We start from the raw sequence: 23,907 nt of genomic DNA, 5'->3' as shown, positions 1-23,907 counted from the left end.
AAATAGTGCATTACAATAATCAATCCTGGAAGTAACAAATGCATGAATAAGCCTTTCAGCGTCAGGTAGAGTAAGATAAGGCCTAATTCTTGCAATGTTTCTGAGATGATTTGTAATACTCTTAATATGTGAGTCTAGGTGAGCGTCAAAAATCACACCAAGGTTACGAGCATAAGAAAATGGAAATAAAACACTATCATCCATAATCAAATACAAATTTCTCCCTTTGTGAGTAGCTGCAGGTGTGCCAATGAGTAGAATCTCTGTCTTGGAAGAATTCAATTTTTAAAAATTATGGTACATCCACGTTTTTATTTCCTGCACACAATCCGAGAGAATTTTAGAGGTGACAGTATTTTGACATTTATTTATTGAAGAGGAATAACCCCTTGAGATGAACCATCTCGTTTTCGAGGGGGTCCTCGAGTCCAGGTACAGAAATTGAAATTGATCTTACAGCGAAAATGACATAAAAAAAATGTCATTTTGAAAAAAATGACAGTAGGATCAGATTTGGACCTGATGTAAATTTGAGTATCATCAGCATAAAAGTGATACCCCAAACCATATTTCCTAATTATTTGCCCCAAATGAAGCATATAAACACTAAACAATATGGGACCTAGGACAGATCCCTGAGGAACACCATGGCGGACTTGTCCAATTTCAGATTTGTTGTTTCTCAAGACAACAAACGGGAAACGGTCAGTGAGGTAAGAATTGAACCAGTTAAGCACAGTACCAGTGATACCAAGCCAGCTCTCCAGCTTATTTAGCAGGATAGAATGGCACACTGTGTCAAAAGCTGCACTGAGATCTAACAAGACAAAGATGGTAGATGCTCCAGAGTCAGCTGAGACGAGCAGGTAATTCATAACACGAACCAAAGCTGTCTCTGTACTGTGTCCCTTTCTAAACCCAGACTGAAAATGTTCAAAAAGCTTGTTGGATGAGAGTGGAGTTGTGCCACAACAGCACGTTCCAAAACCTTGCAAGAAAGGGCAGATTTGAGATAGGCCTGTAATTTGATAGGTCTGACTTATCACATCCAGGCTTTTTAAGGACTGGTGTAATAGCTGCAACAATACCAGCTGTAAGAGAGGTGTTCACAATGCCACAAATGAGGAGACTAATTGAAGAGAGACACCCTTTAAGAACAGATGTTGGGATTGGATCGAGGGTACAAGTAGTTGTATTCATTGCCATTACTAATTTTGAAATACAATCAGTAGTGACTATGTTAAAACTGGAGAATGCAGTTTCAGGAAAACTAACTGGATAGGTCTCAGGAATTGCAGAGCAAGGTACCAAACTGATAGACTTATAGATGCTTAAAAGTGTATCCATAAAAAAAAAAATAAGACATTTGTTACACTCCTGCACAGAAGAACAAGGTATTGACTCAAAAGTTCATCATACATTAGCTTATGGACAGTTAAACCTGATTTCTTATATTGGCGTTCAAGCTGTCTGTTTTTCACCTTAAGAGCCCTAAGCTCAGTGGTATACCAAGGAGATGATTTAACAAATGAACAAATGAACACATTCTCTCCTAGGGACCAACATGTCCAAAGCAGATGACAAAATAGAATTATAACAGTTTCAACTGTAGAGTGCTCTGAGATCATACATGAAAGACTGTCGAAATTAATATTCTTGACATTTCTAAAACTAATGACCCTTTTTTGAGCATTTCTTAAAGATGGAACATTTGAATTAAAAGTGAGAAGCTTATGATCACTAATACACAAGTCACTGCTGTCCACCCCAACAGAACACACCAGATCAAGTGTATGACCTTTATTATGACTGGGAAATTTCACATACTGAGTCATGTTAAAACAGTCTAATACCTCCATGATCTAACCTCCAGTTAGATTACTATTAAGGTTGTCCACATTGATATTAATTTCTCCAGTGAGAATCATTGATGGACAGACAGATGTAGCAGTAGTTCTGTGAGTTAATTGAAAAACAAAGAATTAGGTTTTGGAGGTCGATAGATGAGTACAATAAGAACAGGAGAAGTACCGTTCATTTTGAAGGCAACACAATCAAATGATGATACGCAGGGAATGGTAATTTCCGTAATAGATATATCATATCTGTAGATAACAGCAAGACCGCCACCTTTACCACTTAGACGCGGCCTCTGAATAGGCTATATGTATATCCCGGTGGAATACACAAATTTAAGTTTATGAAGTCATTTGGTTGGTGCCAAGTCTCACAGATACAAAATAAATCCAGTCTTATTGTTCAAAGAACGAGCATTTAGATGTGCAAATCGCACAGTGTCGAGTCGCATTTTCAGATGAGTCAGTTGTGGATAACGCAAGTTTGTATGGCAGACACCGCGTAAAGAATGCTTTTTTTGTTTCTGAGTCCATAGACCGAGAACATAAAACTTTAATGCCAGTCCCAGTAGTGTGAACATTCCGCGAACCTCTGTGTAAGTATTTCGGCTGACGTAGAAGTCGAGACGATTTCAGGGTCTTTTGAACACAGACGTCAGGAAGTAAATGATGTTCCAATGAGAGAAGTTCAGAGAAAGAGTACCTTATCATGATGAAATCCAAATGTTGAAGGACCCGCTCTCCACGAAGCCCAGATAGGGTCAAAATGATGATGACAATAGATAGCAGGGAAATCCACATGATAGGAACAGAAATATCCAATTTGATTTACTTGAGAGAGAATCCAGACATGCTGTTGTCACACAGCAGCATAGATAGCAGTCACGCAAACAGCAATGTTCACAGTTCACAGGATCAGCGATCCCACGGTGTTAGACCAGATCAAACAATAGTGGCACGCACAGAAAGACTCCACAATTTAACTCCAGTATCATTAAAAGCAATGTAAAAAAAAACACAATCTAATAAAATGAATACTGTTTAAGAATAAATAAATTAAAAGAAAGAAAGCCGGACGGAAAAGTGGCAGCCAACATGCGCCAGCGTTCTCTCCACCGGAAGTAATGAAAACATCGTAAAGGACACCTGTTTGATCATTGTTTCCTGGAGTTGGGCTCTTGATTCTTAATATTTTTGTTAGTTTTCTCTGGCTGCTACAAACAGGTGCCCGTTTCAAGCTCTGTTTGTCTAAAATAAGGATGTTACCCGACAGTGTGACATCTTGAAACTTGAATATCCAGGACTAACTGCTAACCCAGGTGTTAAATGAAATGAGATAAACCAAGATTTAAAATGGACTGAGCTAATGATAGCTGTAAGATACCAAAAGTTACCATAGCTAAATGTAGGATATGCTAATTGTATACACTTGTCCAGACTGCTTTCAAAGGCATGAACATTGAAGAAAAACTGGAGAAAGACAGAATCACATGCTAGATGTAGCACAACATATCTTAAGTCTATCTAAAATAGATTCATGACTACATTCTAATTACTGTGGAAGTTCTGGAGGTATATTTAACTTAATTACATCTCTAACTAACAGCCCATCTTGTTAGAATTCTTTCACCCTTGATGGTCTTCACAGTGACATGTTGTGGTTTTTTTATGCCTGACTATAAATCTCTCTGGCTTGATCTTCATCATAAACTCATCTGTTTTCATGTGTTCCTGACATCAAGCTTGTTTTAATTCTGTAAGTACATCAGTGGTTTGTTAGCCAGACCATTGCAGTGGCTGTCAACTCCAATAAGATAGATTTGACTAGCAATGGGATAGAGGCATTTTAGCCATTATTCTGAGTTTGTGATTTAGAGCATTCTGTTTTCATTTTTAAAAAAAATTATTATATTTTTGGAGAAAAATGTAATTCTAGCTGTTTGAATCTGAGCGGTGGCATGGCTGCTAGCACACGTTCTGACATGGTTGTGGTACTTATGCAGATGACATGAGTTTAAATCTGCCTCATAACATTTCCCAATCTAATTCCACCCACTCGTCCCTGTTGATTCTTGCCCTTTATCTCCAACATCCAATAAAATAGGAAGTGCCAAAAGGCCACTTACTTGCAGGCTTTGTTTCCGAAATAGCCTCTTACATTACACATGCAAATAAAACTGTCCTTCAGTTTGTGCACGGAGATAATAACATGAGTCCTGACTGGAGGCAACTCCAGCTCAACTCTAGAAACATTCCTGCAATCCAGTCAGTTATACCCTATCCTCTGCATACTTTAATGCAAATTAATTACAGTACATGTTAGTTGGTGTGGGTGCGCAGTTACTCGCTGCTCCATTCAGTGTATCAGTGTCTTTCCCTAGGGACAGCTTACATCCATGTCATTAAAAAATAATTACTTGAACAAATGTCCTCATATGAACTGGCTGATTGCCCACATTGCATTTGCAATTCTAAATTCAAGGCCTGTTTTAGTGGGCTTCAAACACTGCACATGTATCCGATTGTCTCCATACCAATGAAAATAATGGGTCTAGTTTATGAAACGAAAGTACGACAGAAATTCGTTTCCATGCAAACCTTGGCATTTATCCGTATGTACGTGAGCGGTGGCTACGATCAAATCTCACGTCAGGTCTCAGCTTGTGTACGCAAGTTTTTGAGTTAGTCTGAACTTGCGTGCAGCATCTGTTGGCGAATTATAATGAGAGCATTTTGTTTATTTATTTCCTTACTGAGTCCGATGCTCATTAATCGATCATTAATCGTTATACGACTAGATTAGAATGTAAAATTTAAATTAAATTAAATTAGAGAACATGGGTGTCTGTGACTCATTGCAAATACCACAAGTGTTTGTTTGTTTTTTAGGCTTTTTTAGTTTTTTTATATAGGTTTAGACTACATGTCCAAATAGCAGCATAAACAACAGATTATGAGGATTCACGCATCGTCACATCGCCTGCAGCGCCTCTGTGAACTGAAATTAAGTATATAGCCTATAAAAGGAATAAAATGACTACACAAAATATATTTTGCTAAATTAACAGATTAACAAAAAAGAAAAACTGTGCAGGTTTAAGGTATAAGTAGTAGGTATAAGCTACGCTGGTTTTTGTGACACTCTAATTTGTATTTGTGTTCTTTATATATCTTTATTTTATTAAATACACCTGACCGCACAGGTGCCTCACACACACACACACACACACACACACACACACACACACAAAACATATCACTTCCACGTACCACGTGTTGCTAACTTGACATTTCAGCCATTCATCATCAAACTAAAATCAAGTAAAAAAACAAAAAAATTACACTGCTCAATTTAAATGGTCATGAGATTACTTCCTCTTCTTGGCCAGGTTACTTTCTCAGTTTCGTAAACTCTAGGGGCAAGGCTTCTAAATCGTGTATTTTAGGGGCATGATATTTAAAGGGATACTTCAGGATTTAGCATTAAGCTTTGTATTAGTAGAAAACCTGTAGTATTTTTGAATTACCGTGCTATCCACCCTCACATCCCCCTGAGATGAGAGATTTATGTATTTAGATTTAATCGTCATTTTGCGTCATCAGAGGATTTTTTGGCCAGAGGCTAGAGACTACAGCCAGTAGTAGGGGCTGTCCCGCATGTTTTCAACCCGCCCATAGAGGGTGGGATCTCACTCACAGAATGTACATTACATAGTGTCAGCCATCTTTTTTTGGAAGCTAAGCTAGCAGGCTCTTGTTCTGTGGAGAAAGCTGAATAGTAGGAGAAAGCTGAGTAGTAAGGGTTACCATCCTCTTTTTCCGGCCGTCGAGATCGTCCAAAATGTCCGGGATTCGGCTTTTGCTTTCTGCAGTCGCCATTCATTGTTTACATGCACACCTTTTGTTTCAATATAACTGAATTCATTCCGATTGGTGAATCTGAATGTAGTGTTTACATGAACGCTAAACAAGTGATCGGTTGATGTGCGTTTTAACATTGCTAAGAAAATTCCTGCTCCTCCGTGAGAGATGCGAGACCGGTGCGTCTCAGTAATCACGCCACCGGCCTCGCGCCGTTCTCCCGTGCCCCTCAGCCTCGTCCTGCTCGCCACAGTAAACATAATGAATGGCGACTGTAGAACGCAAAAGCCGAATCCCGGACATTTTGGGCGATCTCAAAATCAGACTCGTCACGGAGACTCACTAGTAGCCTAGCCTTGTTGTTTTAAACTGCGCTCTCTTACCGGTAGGCGTGGCTTGGGAGTGGCCTCCTAGGACAGCGAAGCAAGTGCATTCTGGGAGTTGTTGTCTTTCATCCACATAAGCCAAAAATACATTTTCTTGCTTTTCTCTGTCTAGAAAGCTCCAAATTCAAAAATAATTTCACATTTCTTCTACATAAATGACCAATTTTAAATACACATTCATCTTTCCAGAGGTGAAGTACCCCTTTAAATGAAGGTTGTTTTCAGCCACTACATTTATCAACGTCAGATCATTCGTACAATGGGATTGGCAGCATACAAATGTTTCATGAATCCTCTTGTAAGATGATTTCTGTGCTCGAATCTGCGCTCTTTTCTACGATAAATTGATAAATCAGGCCCAATGTCTCCACCACAGAAACGATGATAAGTGAACTTGTATTGAAACATCATTAAAGACATATTTTCTAGACAAATTTACTGAACAAAAATGTTCATTTTGTCAGCACTTTACCGCAATATGTTTTGTGTGCCTTTTTTTGTGTGTTGTGTTGCTTGCTTTTTATTCACATAGTAATCTCTATCTAAGGCTACAGAGATCTCTGAGAAGTCATGCGGAAAGGACTCTCCATTCCCCAAACATCCAGGCATTGAGCAGTGCTGCACACTTCAGGGTCATGAGAGGAAACTTTGTCTGGCCTCACTACGGTACTCTGCAGATGAGCTGCCATCCCTAATAGAGCCCACAAATGAGGAGATCTGCACTGAGTACACTCAATACAAGAAGAACTATTCTGTCAGGTGAGATTAGTCCCACTGGACTACTTATGAAGGCCACAGTGATTTGGGGTTCATCAGTGGAAATAAAAACAGAAGGGATCAATGCAACATTCTTGCTTAACCACTGGTCACTTTCATCTCTCATTCTCTTACTACGCAAATCATTAAGTCCTCAGAAATCCTTGAAAGCCATTGCCCAGATATAGACAAACTTGCAGCCCTTTGAAATAACCTTAGTTTAAAAGTACTAATTATTCTGACTAACTAATCACAACTTAACACTGACTTGAAACAGTAGCCTATATGTCAGAATATATGCCCCAATTAAAAGTCACAATATCGAAAGCATCTTCCGAATCTTTTTATATCAGCAAATTAAGCATTTCCTTCTGAATACATTCATTAGTATGATGTATCCCAATTATATTACCTTAGACAAAATCATTGACTATTTAGTCTCTCTGAATAGCCATCTCTCTCTCTTTTTTCCCAAACTATTCTCCCAGGTATAGCATAATTAGAGAAAGAAACTCATTTCCCTATCAGTCAGTCACGTCTCAACGTTATGTCGAAAGACAGTTGTTGTGGGATCTCACTTGGGTGAGATCAAGAACAAGCACAGGTGATGCTGCGCCTTTTTAAAGATGGTATTCCACCCATGTATTTCTGGATGCGGTCGTTTCCTGGCCCTGTAAGATAGCCACGATCACTGCCTCACGTGTCTGGGCCGTGACGTTGAAGGTGACTGACTGATTGGAAGCGTCTCGGTTACTGTACTGTTGTAACCCTCGTTCCCTGAAGGAGGGAACAGAGACGTTATGCCCCGCCTGTACCACCGCTGAATGGCCGTCACATCGTCTCAGCTCCTCAGCACAAACCTGAATGAGTGAGTTTCTTATATACTTAAATACCCGTATGTCCATTGGCTTCTTTTGTTACCACTTGAAGGTGATCCACTTGTCTCTGAAAAAAAACTGTCTCTGAAGAAAGGAAGGCACTGCTTCAAGAAACCCAAAATTTCTTATTATTTATCCACTGTGTTCCCTTCCTTAGTATAACATTCTGAGACCTCTTTTTAATTTTTTATCAAAGGAAATATATTATCAAATATCTATGTATACAAATTATTTATTTATAACCTATTATCTACCTGTCATTTCTGATCTGATATTCTCTTGTCTTTTATAGATGTTTTGGAAATTAAACCGTTACGAGGATTAATGGATTTATCTTAGATTAAGTTTTGCAGTGCATTCATGTTTTAATATACAAGGTGATGTACATTTTTACATGTGAGGAATGGGCAAATATGGGCATGAATGGGTATGAAAAGCATTCGGACAGAATATAAAGAAAATGTGGAATATTTGCTAACTGAGACCTGTAAGTTTACACAATAAAGCTTCCATGTAGTGGTATGAATTATGACATCCAAATGTCCAGCATGAATTCCTAATCCTGATGCCGCAAGAGCAGTTCTTAAACCTTCTACTGGTGCTTTTATTGCTGCATTTAAAAGAAAATTGGCATAGCACTGCAAAAAATGCTTTCTTAATTAATATTTTTGTTTTGTTTCCAGTCCAAATATCTAAAAATTCATACATCAAGAAGCATTTACTAGAGAAGTAAAATGACATAAGAAATTCTATTTTGTTTTAGGATAAAAAGAAAGTAATTTAAGTAATTTTTGCTTAAAACAAGCAAAATTATCTGCCAATGTGGTAAGAAAAAAAATCTTGTTTTCCAATTGAATTAAGATTTTTTTTTTCTTGTTTTCCATTCGAATTTAGATTTTTTTTCTTTTTTTTTCTATTTTTTCTTTTTCTATTTTTTTTTTAGATTTGTTTTAAGCAAAAATTACTTAAAGGGATAGTTCACTTTGAAATAAAATGTTGGTATGTTTTAGCTTACCTCAAGGGCATCCAAGATGTAGGTGTCTTTTTTTCCGCAGTAGTTTCAATTTTGATATTTTTAGGTCAAACCGTTCTTGTCTGTCAGTCATTTCATGCAGGTCTATGGATACTGTCTCAAAGAGCATGCACAAAGTCCAAATTAAAACAATTCCCCATCGTCCAAATTAAACAATTCCCCATCGTAAGTACACATTGATGGCCTAAGACACGAAACGAGCGGTTTGTGTGAGAAAACGAACAGTATTTATATCGTTTTTAGCTCTTATAACACAGCCGCGTTCAAATGATCTGAGGGCTCGGGCGGGTATAGATATATACACTAGACGTCGCCTTGGCTACTGCAGTTCATTGGAACGAAACCGTAGCCAAGCGACATCTAGTGTATATATCTATACCCGCTCGCGGGCGGGTATAGATATATACACTAGATGTCGCCTTCGCTACTGCAGTTCATTGGAACGAAACCGTAGCCAAGGCGACATCTAGTTTATATTCTATACCCGCCCGAGCCCTCAGATCATTTGGACGCGGCTGTGTTATAAGAGCTAAAAACAATATAAATACTGTTCGTTTTCTCACACAAACCGCTCGTTTCGTGTCTTAGGCCATCAATGTGTACTTACGATGGGGAATTGTTTAATTTGGACGATTTGACTTTTGAGACAGTATCCATAGACCTGCATGAAATGACTGACAGACAAGAACGGTTTGACCTAAAAATATCAAAATCGAAACTACTGCGGAAAAAAAGACACCTACATCTTGGATGCCCTTGAGGTAAGCTAAAACATACCAAAATTTTATTTCAAAGTGAACTATCCCTTTAAATTACTTTCTTTTTATCTTAAAACAAAATAGAATTTCTTATGTCATTTTACTTCTCTAGTAAATGCTTCTTGATTTAATAATTTTTAGATATTTGGACTGGAAACAAAACAAAAATACTAAGTAAGAAAAGCATTTTTTGCAGTGAGTCTTCGTTGGTCCGCAGTGACACAGTTGGCCTTCGAAGGATGCATGCAGCTTTTCAATTGGGACGCAGCAAATATTATCTGATTTGTAGAACATGCTTCGGTAAATCTAATCTCATTTTTTTAACTCAGGAAAGATAAATGGGCTTTATAGACAGGTGGTAGTGATAATTGCTTGTTGGGCTGGTTTGCCTCAGGGGAGGCCTCTTGGTCAGAACTTTGACAAAAGTCAATTTTAGTAATAATAGAGAATTAATTTGGCTTTAATGGCACTTAGAAATCCTCGGTTCTGAAATAAATAAATACATAAGAGTGTTGATTGCTTTTTTGGCCATAGTCTCTAATTGTGGTTGCATTAATAGTGAGGTGCCTGCTGTTAACGCATTGAAGCAGATTTTTATATAGCAAATAATTCTACACATCAAAAGGTGCTTAAGTAAATCTGGCTTAAAACCTGATCTCTGTTTTTTTTATGGCATAAAAAATGCTATAGAATTGTGTTATACATCATGGGCCCTATTTTAACAATTTGAAACGCAAGTATCAAGCGCGAAACGCAAGTAACTTTGTGGGCGGGTCTTGGGCACTGTTGCTATTATACCGGCGGGATAAATGACTCTTGCGCCCGACGCAAATCTAAAATGCGTTGGTCTGAAGTAGCTTCATTATTCATAGGTGTGGTTTGGGCATAACGTGAAATAAACCAATCAGAGTGACCTCTCACATTCCCTTTAAAGGGATAGTTCACTTTGAAATTAAATTTTGGTATGTTTTAGCTTACCTCAAGAGCATCCAAGATGTAGGTGTCTTTGTTTCCGCAGTAGTTTCAATTTTGATATTTTTAGGTCAAACTGTTCTTGTCTGTCAGTCATATAATGCAGGTCTATGGTCACCACCTCAAAGAGCATGCACAGAGTCCAAATTAAACAATTCCCCATCGTAAGTACACACTGATGGCCTAAGACACGAAACGAGCAGTTTGTGTGAGAAAACGAACAGTATTTATATAGTTTTTACCTCTTGTACACAACCACATCCAAGTGATCTGAGGGCGCGCGCGCTTCCTGGTGTGTGACGTGTGCGCGCGTTCTGACGTACACGCACGAGAGATCACTTCCGGTGCTTTCCGCCGCTTGCACAGACTAAGCCAGAACGCGCGCACACGTCACACACAAGCGCGTGCGCCCTCAGATCACTTGGACGTGGTCGTTTTCTCACACAAACCGCTCATTTTGTGTCTTAGGCCATCAATGTTTACTTACGATGGGGAATTGTTTAATTTTGACTCTGTGCATGCTCTTTGAGGTGGTGACCATAGACCTGCATTATATGACTGACAGACAAGAACGGTTTGACCTAAAAATATCTAAATTGAAACTACTGCGGAAACAAAGACACCTACATCTTGGATGCCCTTGAGGTAAGCTAAAACATACCAAAATTTAATTTCAAAGTGAACTATCCCTTTAAGAGCAGGCACGCTTGTTCAATGGCGGATTGCTATTATAACGACGGATTTGCCAGGCGCGCGGCAGCAGCGGTTCATAGCCGAGGAGACCGACGTTCTCATCAGGGCCATAAAACACAGAGAAGTGACATTGTATGGGGATGGAGAAACCCACCCAAATTAAAATCTATCTATCTATCTATCTATCTATCTATCTATCTATCTATCTATCTATCTATCTATCTATCTATCTATCTATCTATCTATCTATCTATCTATCTATCTATCTTAATAATGTATGATTTGCAAAAATGAAAACTGCTGCTTCTGTGTAGATGAGAGAATCAAAGTGTATGCGCGTTGTGCACACGCTACATTGATTATGGCCAAGCATGCGCCCTTAAAATAGCATCTGAATAACATGCGCAATGCGCCACTGACTTTAGACTAGGTTTTTCCTGGTCAGTGGCGGAATTGTTTTCTAAACCTGCAAAATAGCATCAGGGAACGTTTGCGCCGGAACACGCCTCCTCTTTGCGCTGAACCGCCCCGGGGAGCACAAGTGTATTTCCTAGTTTACCGACGTGCATCTGTGGAGGGAAAAGTCCGCTGTGCGCGGGTGCAAAATAGGAATGATACATGCGTTGGTGTACAAAGTCAATTGTGCTGGGTGCAAGATAGGGCCCCATGTCTTTTGTACCCACAGTCCCATTTATCAGGCTCAAGTACCACTTCATCGACACAAGATCAGTAAAATATAAAGATTAATCAATTGTTTATTTTATCTTAATCTTTCACAGCTATAATATTATAGAAATAATTTGTGTTTTATAATTTTAACAAGGAAAATGTAAATCTTTCCTATCTTTTCCTATTTTTCCATCTAAATCACTTATACAATGTCATGTCATTACATTTGTTTTGCTTACAAAAAAAAACAGACCACATGACTGAAACCCTTTTAGTCCATACAATTCTGGCTTTATTTCTTACCTTTCTTCAACAAATATCTACATAATTAAGCTGAAATGGTGTAGTCACATGAATCATTCTGTTCTAAAATAAGCCTTGGGAGCATGATGGCAAAACATTTTCATAAAAATATATTTTGGTGACAGCACACCCCCATCCATGAGTAAACATGAGGATTATGCTCTGCTTGGATAGGATTAAATCAAAGAAACACTTTTAGTGGCTTTGATTTATGATATATAGAATTACTAATAGAGAGCAGAACATCATGTACTCTATGACTTGAAGGGCTCTGATTTACCATATTGACGTCAAAGTCATTATTTTCTCTCCCTCAGGTATGTGTATGAGTTTGCCCGGAGGCACAGAAACATCCCAGCAGGCTTTGTTCTTAATGCTACTCAGCACCATGTGAGAATGGCAAAGCGATGTTGCCACCCTGCTGTCAAGATCTCTTGTTTTCTCGAAGAGGTAGTATAAACCACACAGATTTCAGATTACATTCATTGGAAACCTTGGGGTGGCATAACCCCTGTGAGAGGTATCATGTTGGGTGAATATATCTAATGCTGATTATGGCCTACAGCATGTTTTTGCATGTGAAGTAATGTGTTGTCAATAGTAATACATTTTTAGCGTACTTGACAGCAATTAATAGTAAGCATTTTGCGCTTGATAAATTCAGGCACATACAAATGTGTGCGAATCCTTTTCGGTTCATATGTCCAAAATATCTGGACAGTAATACTAACGATAAAATAACTGTACAAATAATATATTTAAGTTTCTAAAGCTGTGCATGCAAAATACATGCTGTCAAGACATACATTTTGTATGTTTCAACATACAGAATTGAATGATTTTGCTGGTCCTCAAGTTGGACCAGCACCAGCATGCAGATTATTTTTTATCATTGTTGTTTTCTGCAGGGATGCATTCATTAACTCACAGTGCATTCATTTTACACAATAAGCTGTCTAATTAGAAGCTGATGAAAAATTGTGAAATAATGTACTTCCAACAATAGAGACAACAATAGGCTCTTAATTTTCTACATAGTACATCTACATAGTTGGAAATGTAATTTATGACAGGTTTTATTTTTTGTATTTATTTTTTATAATGTCCAGTTCCAAGTCAAATTGGGCCAAGTTATTACTAGGTAGGAAGAGAATAGACAGGGTGTTTGGATTTCGGATGATGAGATACCACACTTACTGTACTTCCCGCAGATGCATAATTGCTCCCTCTTTGTTGCTATTGTTATATGTATTGTCTGAAGACAATGAAACATAAGTACCATATGCCACCTATAGAAGCTAAAGAGTGCATGCTATGCCAGACTATAATGAGACTAATAATCATCATTGTCCCTTGTGTGTCTGCTTTTGGTATCAAATGCCCTGAAGGCTCTTGCATGGTCTGTTGTAAGTTACAAATAGGATTCCAAGATATTATTGTCAACACAAAACCTGCGCCAGCAGACTCACATCTGCTGTTCATGGAGCTAAAATCTGCTTTCTGCGGCCCACACTGCTTTAAACAGCTACTAATTAAATGTCTATTTTACTTGCTGATGTGTAGGAGGGATCTGTGCTATTGTCTAGTTGTGTGTAGCAATTTGTCTAGGGGAAGCAGAAAAATGAAAAGGAATAAAATGATTATGAGGATAAGGATGATTAATATGATGATATCATTCAGTTCAAATCAGTTTAATTTATATAGGTTGAAATCCCAATAATGATTAAAATTATGATGATGATGATGATGATCATTATGATGAATGGTGGTGGTTGATGTGGAATTATTAGTAAAGTACCTCATATAAATCCTGTCTGTTTACAGAGACTCCAAATGGGAAGCGCCAACATTTTTCTGAGGTTTCTATCCAATGTTTGCAACAACCAAGTGAATTTGAAATCCTACAAAATTGGGTAAAAAAAAAAAAAACATGGCTTGCACCGCATCATCACACCATTAGAGGAAAAGTTCACCAAAAAAGACAATTCTGTTATTTATGCATCCTCTTGTTGTTAAACTTTTGCCAGCTCACAGGTAGCTTTTTTCCCCCCTGGGCTAAAGTTTTGACATATTGCATAAATCATATTTGATTGAAATGCTTGTATTGAAATATTTTAGTCATTAACATTAACTGTCAATGAATGGAAAAGAGTTTTTATTATTATTATTTAGGTTTTTTCACTTTTATTTAATTTTTTTAAAGTCCTATTGTTATGCAAGAAACAACAGAATATTGGTTTGGAATGACATGAGGATGAGAAAACTAAACTTCTTCCTAAACTCAGTTGTTTCTCCTCTCTACTTTTTTTATATGTGTGTTAGTTAACTGTTTAGTTGCCTACACAGTCTGACGTGTAAATGAAGTGTGTCTTGCTTTTTACACACCATTGGCTTACATTGCTTTACATATTTATAGGTTGTCTGCATATTATGGAAATCTCTTAGGACTGTCCTTTGAAGATGCATCAGCCATATCCAGTCGTTTCCAGTCTGGGCTTGAAAAATGCTGTTTACAGCCCCAACCTGAATGTATAATTGAAGAAGTGAGTAGAGCGGTCAGGCCGCTCCGATTCCACTCGATGTTGTGTTCAACAAACCACAATGAGGAGCACAAAGGTTCAAATCTCTCTTGGGACAATTATTTTGATCAGATTTCCTTCTGGCAGTGAATTTTCCTCTTCCGCTTCATAAGACATTTGATGATATGACAAATAAGAATATTTTTTGGGGTAACTGATGAAAAACATGTCATCTATTGGAAGACACAATACTCACTGCTTCCTAATTGATAGGGATTTTCTGAATCTGGGTTTATTTTAATGACCATACTTGGTGGTTATTATACAAATTTCCTGGAGTCCTTTGAGTGGAAGCAGTTGAAAAAACAGCCTTTCTCTCTGTACTTCGCAACAATACCTGCTGTTGTATAATGTTGTTTATCACATCTGCTGCCCCTTTTCTATTCAATTTTATCATTATTATGTGTCATCTAATTTTAGACTAAATAATGCAGTGCAGCAGTTCAAATCAAAATACCAGGACAGGGAAATGATCAGAAGAGATTATAATTTCTATTCAAGAGAAAGTGTACATGGAACAGAGATGGAGAAATTTGACAGAACCCTCTGATATCATTTTTTTGTCATGAAATTCAGCAGGAGGGCCTGATTTATTGTATTTTTCCCTTCATAATAGTTGACAAGCTTTCAGAAAGTTCTGTGCAGTGAATCCAATCTTAATGCCATGTCTGAGGATTTCCGGAAGTGCTGTAGGAAACCTGCCCTGGATACACTTCCTTGCGTGGATGACTTGGAAAGACAACCCCGTCAGCATCCACATGTAGCCGATCCTGTTTCATCCCAGCTCTGCGAGAAAGTTCAACCACATGGGATTGACAGGTGCTTATTTAATATTCATTAAATATTCGGTGGTAGGGAAACCATGCGTGTCTTAAAGGAAAGGTCATCCGGAAAAGATATTTCCGATGTTAGCCAGCTTATTTCATTATGATGTGCCAAAGTCTGTGCTATTTTGTTGAAGGAAGAACTCACTACACTACGTTTTGATCTGTCTTGCCAAATGTGCTAATATGCTAATGCAATGTTGAGTGATATAATGGGTATATTGTGTTTTTACCGTGACCCACTCAGATTTAATACAGGTTCTCTGGGAAAAGCCACCAGGTCCCCTTTTCCCAAACACAATAGAGTGCGTTCCTCTTGATTTTGATCTTTAGCTAGTCTATTAAAGGGCAAAAGTGCAACTAGTCATGAATTATTCATACTGTGACTCTGAATATGATCATATGATCAAAACAACTCTCTTCAGACTTTTGCTTAGTCACCATGAAATCAAAATGGACAATTCTGTAGTTTTAATGGAATATTTCAATAATTTATTTTAAATGATTTCTCTCATTATTTTTAAATTCATGTGCCCTCATAATCTCCAACCATATCCCCTCTAGCAAACCACAACCATCCAACAATTAATCAATTATTTCTTCCCAACATTCTTTTTTTTTTCTGTTCGAGAAGCCATTTTACTTGGATATATGCCTCAATAGGGGGAAAAGGACTATCGCAACTTCAATTTCATCAGATACTGAAGCTCTTGTGATCAATTTTCCAGAGATCAAACCAAAGATCTATTTGGGCTGCAAGATTCACCTGAAATTCAGTCCTAACTGTGCATGAAAAGGTTTCTCAAGTTCCCCTTCTCGTCTAAAATTAAGTCATCCCGTTATTAGAATGAAGGTAAAACAGGTTTTGTACCAGGAGAATTCTGGCCACAGCTGGACATTAATTTTTTCCTTTGAACATGAACAAGAACATTATAGATTATTGGAGTTGAGGTGATGGAGTTATTCCTATATATTCCTTTGAAAACTGATGGGATGAGATTAAGTACCCATTTATCTTCTGTGTAACATCTCAGACAATTTTTCCTTTGCAGAGTGACAATCATTGTCATGCAAATGATGCTTGCCTGGAGCACCAAAAATTAAAACAGGATGCCCTCAAGCAAAGATTTTGACCTTTTTTCTCTCGCATCATGGTCGCTTCATTTGTTATAGTATGTAATGGCTGTTCTCTGATCAGCACCTTATGCCTCTCTCATTTAGTGAAAATGTAGCCGGTATGCACTGCATGCTGTGATGAATGAAGCTTGTGAAGTTACTCGTGTGCCTGGGTGGACAAGTAAGAATGAATTCTTGCTGAGGGGCAGACAGCCGTGCACAGAAGTCTATGTTTAATTTATCTTGGACTGTAATTATGAGCCACTCACCGTTGTTTCTGAATGTGTGCTAGCAAGTTCTACTGAGTTTACCTCGCGGCCTAGTGTCATTAAAGGTGGCATTTTCAGAGTGCTTCGGGGGGCTAATACTAGGTCATTTATTGTGGCTTCTGAGTGTATGCAAGTGAAATTAATGTGAGATGGGGTGTTCTGACAGAAATTAGAGAAGTATGTAAGTTTTCATTAATATTTATTTAAAAGCATAGTAATAGATTCTCCTTCTTCGGTTATACACTGTCCAACTGTACCCCCTAGTGGTGTTCTTCATTTTTGTATGACCAGAAAAATCAGCCTTTAAATGTATAAATACATTATTTTGAGCTCTAACCCTAACCTAACCCTACCAGTCTACTAATACTCTAGTGAGATTAGTCGGCATGTACTTGCAAATTAATGAGATTAGTTGACATGCAGTTGCAAAGTTTCTTATAGTTAAAGGGATAGTTCACCCAAAAAGGAAAATTAGCCCATGATTTACTCACCCTCAAGTCATCCTAGGTGTATATGCCATTCTTCTTTCAGACAAATACAATCGGAGTTATATTAAAAAATGTCCTGGCTCTTCCAAGCTTTATAATGGCAGTGAATGGCCTTTTCTGTTTTGAAGTCCATAAAAATGCATCTATCCCTCATGAAAGTGCTCCACATTAAACACATTTTTAATATAACTCCGATTGTTTTTGTCTGAAAGAAGAATGTCATATATACCTAGGATGACTTGAGGGTGAGTAAATCATGTGCTAATTTTCATTTTTCATTTTTGACTATTTAAATAAAGTTTACCATTATTTCATACTTGTTAAGCTTCTATAATAATTCAATTCTACAAGATGCCATGTGCTCCATGTATTTTTAGCCATTGTTTTTTTACTAACTACACTAATAATATACTTTGCTCTTATTGTTAACTAAAGCAAATCAAAATCATTTTCATAATTTCGTAAATGAAGCAGAAATAAAATAAAATAAAATCTAAGTACTAGATAATATTATTTAAAAAAAAAAAAACTTCAAATTAAATTAAATGAAAAGTACACTTGTTGCCTTGGAAAGTAACTGAAATAAGTTGAAGTTGAAGTACTAATTTACTAAAACTAAAATTGGAATAATAAAAAAAAAATGAAATGAAAAATATAACAAAAATATAAAATATAACAATAAAAGTAAATTATATATATATATATATAAATACCAAAACAACACTGCTAATATTAATATTAATAATTATTCTAAATGATACCCAGTATCAAATGCAGTTTTTTTTGTTGTTTTTTTATTTTATTTTTATCAAATTGGGTGAAATGTGTGGATTAAAGAGTAAGAGTGAACCTTACTGATAGGGCACTATTTTACAGTCATGTTCCCCATGTACATACTTATTACAGTAATTACAATAAGGTTCTAACCCTGAACCTAAACTTAACCCATAAAAATTCATGTATAACTTTGATGAAAGGTTTTGATTCACTTCAGATGTTGACTACTGTAGTTACCTTATATTAACCAGTACTTTCTTAGGTGAGTATACTGTAAGTACAAGTGAGTGCATGTACTGTAAAATAAAGTTCAACCAGAAATGCCCCCTTCCTATAAAGACCCATTTAAACTGTACGAGAAATAGTATGAAATTAAGACAGCATGTTGTCTGCAAATGACTTAATGCTTTTTCCAATAAAAATGGTTCCAGGGCTATTTTACAGTGACTTTTGACAGCCCTAAAATGAGTTATATAAATGTGTGTGTCCATGGAGAACACTCTTATGGACCCCAGTTTGAAAACCCCCATTGTGTTACAACATAAACCTAGAGTGAAGAGATCAGAGCCTCCTATGGAGAGCATTGAGGTCTTGCAGCCTCCTGCTGGTTGGCTAAAGATTTGTGCTCCTGTTCTGCCCTCAGAACATACATAGTAGTGGCCACTGAAAAGGAGAAATGTCATGTTGTATGCAGCAACAGGGGAAGAATGTTTCCTAAAGTCAGTGTATGAATGAGATCAAAAGCATGTATGTGTGTTTCCAGATACTTGTTCCTGACTGGAGTAAAACATTCCTCCATTTCTCTGCCTGTGCTGACAACCGTCCTCAATCGAATCAAGAGCACGGTAACAGCCTGCTGCTCATCTGCTGACGTCACAGCGTGCTTAACAGAGGAGGTGAGACGATGTTCATCCTGAAACTGACATGATTTACCAGTCTCTGCTTTACTACAGTTTTGTATCATTGCTTTATGTTTTGTGCTTAGCAGCAGGTTTTCATTTTCTTTTTTTGGATAACACAACCAAGCCTTTCTTCAGATTTCAAGTTTTTTTTTTTTTTTTTTTTTTGCTTATATGACTAAGATTGCCAAAAACCACTGGTAAGATGGCTATTGTGAGAGGTTTCGATCTTTTTTGATGCATGTCTTGATGATTTGCCAGCACAATGCCACTCTCTGACTTGACAATGAAGTCTCATCTCGGTTTTGAGATTGGAGCTCTCATCAGGGCTGAGATGTTATGTTGATGGATGGTTCTCTTGGCAGTAAGGTGAACTCACATGAAAAATTGTGTTGAGGCAGCAGGCACCATTTCATAAGGATGCTCAAGTAATATAACCTTGAATAAATCATTTTATAATGCTATAATTGGACTGGAGCTCAATGAGCACTTCTTTTCATGCTTAACAATGATGTCAAAAACCCACAGGTAACCTGATCAAAAATGTGTCAATGTTTGGTTAATTTAGCCTTTCAGTTTTCTCTTGCAGTTCCTCCAATTATCTGCTCGTTCGCTGCTTTTCTACAGTAGATGTGAGAAGTTTCTGGTGTGAACATTAAATTGAAGGGTTTAAACTGCATCTGTAACCAGGGAATGAACGCACATCATTAACATGCACAAATGAAGTTCACTCTTCACTTGAGAGAGTCTTGCGAGATTTCAATTAATTTCGAGTGACAGGGTGCTTTTTGTACTCGCTGGGTGCTAACCAATCCCGAACTGTCAAACAACGACACGTCTCATCCTCTCGCCCGCTGCTCGACTTTGAACACTGACAAGGAAAAAAACATACTAATGTTTTATTTTAAGGGTTGTGTTACTGGCCAAACAGTTCTTTCATTTTTTCATTCTCTCTCTCTCAACTTTTATCGAACAGGAAAGTAAATTGAAAAAGACTACAGCACTTCTGTCCAAGTTGGATGACACTTGCTCGCAGTACTCCAAGCCGTAAGTTATAGTCAGACTAGAAAAGAACATCATCAGTTGATGTTATTTAACAACAGGGGATTTGAAAGGAAGGAGCTGGTTGCAGATCAGTACAAAACTCTTCAATAATGCTTTATTTCCTGCAGGAAACAGACTGAGAGAGGTGAGACTCAGGCACAAGCATGGGTTCACTTGACCGCATCCTGCTGTTCCAAGCGTTCCCCGGCACAACTGTGTCAAAAGCTGGTGAGAGCACTGACGAATTCTGACGTTTCAATTTTTGCAGTGAAAAAAAAAGGTTTTGTTGTTTATTTATTTATATATTAAAAGGGTAAAACTTTACAATAAGGTTCCATTAGTTAAAGGAATAGTTCACTTCAAAATGAACATTCTGTCATCATTTAGTCAGTTGTTTCAAACCTGTATGAATTTCTTTCTTCTGCTGAACACAAAAGAAGATATTTTGAAGAATGTCGGTAACCAGACAGTTGATGGACCCCATTAAATTCCATAGTATTTTTTCCCTTACTTAGTCAATGGGGTACAGCGACTACATTTTTCCCCCTGTTTTTAGCATAAACCAAATTAAACTGTTAAATTTATGCTTAAAACATGATAAATTCCCCAGTGCGAAAGGAAAATAAACGTAACTAGGTAGTTCATCACCAGGACAAGCAGATCAAATCAGGATTTAGGGTGTCTGTATAATTTAATACAGTTATTAAACTAAGGTTTGATTAAAGTTCATATTTTCTTTTTCAGACAGAGGATGTCCTTAAGTATGACGACGACATTGCCGTTTAAAGACTCGCTCTTTTCAAAGATTCTTTTGAGCGTCAGCAATTATATTGGATGAAGAGATCTTCTAAATTCCCTCTCCAATGGAAAATGTCATGTCTCTCGTCACCTCAGATGTTTTATTCTTTAAATAAACTTTCCACTTGCTTCAAAGATTGTTTGTTTGTTGGTCGTCTCCTGTTCCGTTTGCTCTTTTAGCCCATGAGGCTTGTGGCATTTGCAGTGTAAATGTATTAGGCTTCTGTATGAATAACCTTTACCGGGAGCATAACAACATCCACGATGATTTCTGTTGTTGCCATGGTGTTTCATCACACACTGGAAGACTTCACATTAGCTTTCATAGCAAAGTGATTAACAAATTATTCTTGAGATGTAATTTTAACTTCACTTGATTTCAATATATTTTTTAGCTTACATTTATTTACATTTTTATTTTCCTCTTTTTTGTGAAATAAAATACAAAATCGTGTTAGCGAAATAGAAGTTATAGGCCCTCTGGAATTATCAGAGGGATTTATATGCTTGTCAGGTTTCAGATAAGACGCACACTTTAAATTAAAATCTCATTTGTGTAGATGGGTTTTTTAGCTTCTCTTTATACATTTTAGCAATTAAAAGAAATACAATAAAGCACTCACTTTACAAAAAAGCAGGAAGGAAAGCACAAAGCGTAATTAGGCTAACATTCACACATATTGAGGGGCAATAAAGGTGACCTAAATGCACCCTGCTTCAATACAATTCACACTGATTAAACTTGTTTAACAGTCCAAATCAATATCACGCAGGTTCTTCTGAACACCCCCATTCAAACTTTTTTTGGATTTATGGAGGGCTTGGATACTGAATTTCACCCACACCATCACCATTAGAGACATTCTCAACAGGATTCTTACATCCTCATTCATAATGGATATGGTTTGTATTGGTCATGAGGTTCCTGGAGCAATATGGAACCCAAACAGAGCTTGAGAAAGAAGCAGTCCACAGTGAAGTGCATCTCGATCTCGCATTGCTGATGAAAGCTTCTCCAATTTTAGTTTGAAAATGGAACTTTTTCTTATCAAGCTGCTCCATTGGTACAGGAGTGACTTCAGCTTTCTTTGCCAATTCAAACTGTGTTCAAATCTTCATGGCTGTTTGTGTGTTCTGTTCTGGTGATTTTAATGGATTTTTGGATTCAAAAGTAGTTTTTAAATTGAGTTCATGCAAGGATGTTATGCCTCACCTAAAAATGTTTCTGATGGTGATGCACTGTAAGGAGTGTGAACCACATGAATTAACTATAATGCAAGATGTGTTTAGACCCTCAAACATGTTCTTCCTGAACTAAGATGGCAACATGTATTGATCAGAACAGAACAGAGACTCATTTCTGCTACAGCTGTCTGGATCACATCTAATCCGGCAGCATAACAGAATGATGAAAAAAATAAGAATATGTGCTGAACATTTCCTTAAAGTCTTGTGGTCAGCTGGACAAAACCACTATAACTCATAAATATGAAGACCAAAATGTTAGTTTTGCTTAACATGACAAGAACTGAAAATGCTATGATTTAGCATTGATGTTTACTGGCTGTATAAGCTACAGTAGTACATCTCTCTCTCTCTCTCTCTCTCTCTCTCTCTCTCTCTCTCTCTCTCTCTCTCTCTCTCTCTCTCTCTCTCTCTCTCTCTCTCTCTCTCTCTCTCTCTCTCTCTCTCTCTCTCTCTCTCTCTATATATATATATATATAAACTGCATGTTTTAGTGTGTGCATTTGCTTTGGAATGACTAAATTCATTAAATACATTGCCATTAATTAGTTCGACGCTGCATCATGGTGGTGACGCTGTGGGAAAACTCTGTGTGAACTTGTGTCTGAAGCAGGTGTGAATACACGCCAAGTTTGATGATGTCACAGATGCACCGACAGGCCCTGAAGAACACGTCATCAGCTCTTTGGTCTTCAGGAAGCCGCTTTGTTTGAAGTTTGTGCATGTGAAATGTGGGTTTGTAAAGAAATCAAGCAGTATGGAAAGAAAGTGTGGGTTTAGAAAATGTATCTCGCCCTGCTCTGTGTTGAATTACGAGCAATGATACAAACAAAATGTGCGTCATCTGTCTTGGAGCGGAGCATGCATGGTCAGCTCTTGAGTGAGCTGGCTGTGTTCACTGTGATCGTTTCACAGTCAAGAAGCTTCACTGCCACTTGCCTCTCTGTAAAGGAGATGTTTCTCGTGGGTCTTAATAGCTCCCCCTCTGTGAGACGACTCTCACCAGCTATCTCTGGAGGTGATAGTGTAGACATAATGGTGGAACTATTTTAACACGTTTGTAACGGTTTGTGAGGAGTAATGGAATGACAAACCATTAAAAAAGTGGACATCGTCACCATTCGCGGACAGATCTCCTGAAGGTTTGATATTTCTCCTTGAGGCACTTGAGGGTAGAGCAGACAGTTGAGAGAAAGCACTGCTCTCTCCTGATGTCTCTTCTAGTCCTTAAAGACTGGCCGCTTAATTATATGCTCCAGTCGGTTTACGTTGCCCATTAGAGCTTTGGCCGAGGGATCGTTATGGTTGGATTAGCAGTAGGCCTACTTTAATTTCACACTTAATTTCACAGCACAGTGAGCAGGCATTTGTTCAGTATGCCACCGTGGGTTTTAACATTCCATGACGCAGCATTGAAGTTCCACTTCAAATGGGAATGTCTTTAGCCCTATTCGGACGGGACTAGTTTCACAGGGGGACGTTAGAGAAATTTCTGTTTCACAGACGTACTTTGAGATTTTAATCCTGTCCGAATCTGCCATGTCTGTCTTTTTCTCACACGACCTCTGTAAAAATTCCAGAGCAAATTACCTACTGTTTTTCGTCAAACTCGGCGGTCCTCAGAGAAATCTAATCCCGTCCGAATGCGAATGTCTGTGATTGCCGAAAATGTTTTTTTCCAAAACGCTTTTTCTTGTGTGTTT

General features: G+C 37.7%; 1 protein-coding gene across 2 annotated transcripts in view; it reads left to right on the top strand.

Moving 5' to 3' along the window:
- Positions 1–21,096, top strand: part of gc (GC vitamin D binding protein) — a 31,290-nt gene extending 10,194 nt beyond the window's left edge. Inside the window, exons 4-12 of one of the 2 annotated variants that reach the window (XM_079871580.1) lie at positions 6,651–6,862; positions 12,483–12,615; positions 13,990–14,078; positions 14,582–14,708; positions 15,361–15,563; positions 18,982–19,114; positions 20,094–20,164; positions 20,290–20,389; positions 20,906–21,096. In XM_079871580.1, coding sequence (XP_079727706.1) covers positions 6,651–6,862; positions 12,483–12,615; positions 13,990–14,078; positions 14,582–14,708; positions 15,361–15,563; positions 18,982–19,114; positions 20,094–20,164; positions 20,290–20,389; positions 20,906–20,947 — 1,110 coding nt within the window. In that variant the 3' untranslated portion in view covers positions 20,948–21,096. Of the gene's footprint in view, positions 1–6,650; positions 6,863–12,482; positions 12,616–13,989; positions 14,079–14,581; positions 14,709–15,360; positions 15,564–18,981; positions 19,115–20,093; positions 20,165–20,286; positions 20,390–20,905 lie in introns of both variants that reach the window. The other variant, XM_079871579.1, reaches the window with a different exon arrangement.
- The last annotated feature ends 2,811 nt before the right edge of the window (positions 21,097–23,907 follow it).

The sequence above is a fragment of the Squalius cephalus genome (assembly GCF_949319135.1).
Source record: "Squalius cephalus genome assembly, chromosome: 5".
Classification (NCBI taxonomy): Eukaryota; Metazoa; Chordata; class Actinopteri; order Cypriniformes; family Leuciscidae; genus Squalius; species Squalius cephalus.
Note: the sequence above shows the minus strand (reverse complement) of the source record. Positions and strands in the feature narration are given on the sequence as shown.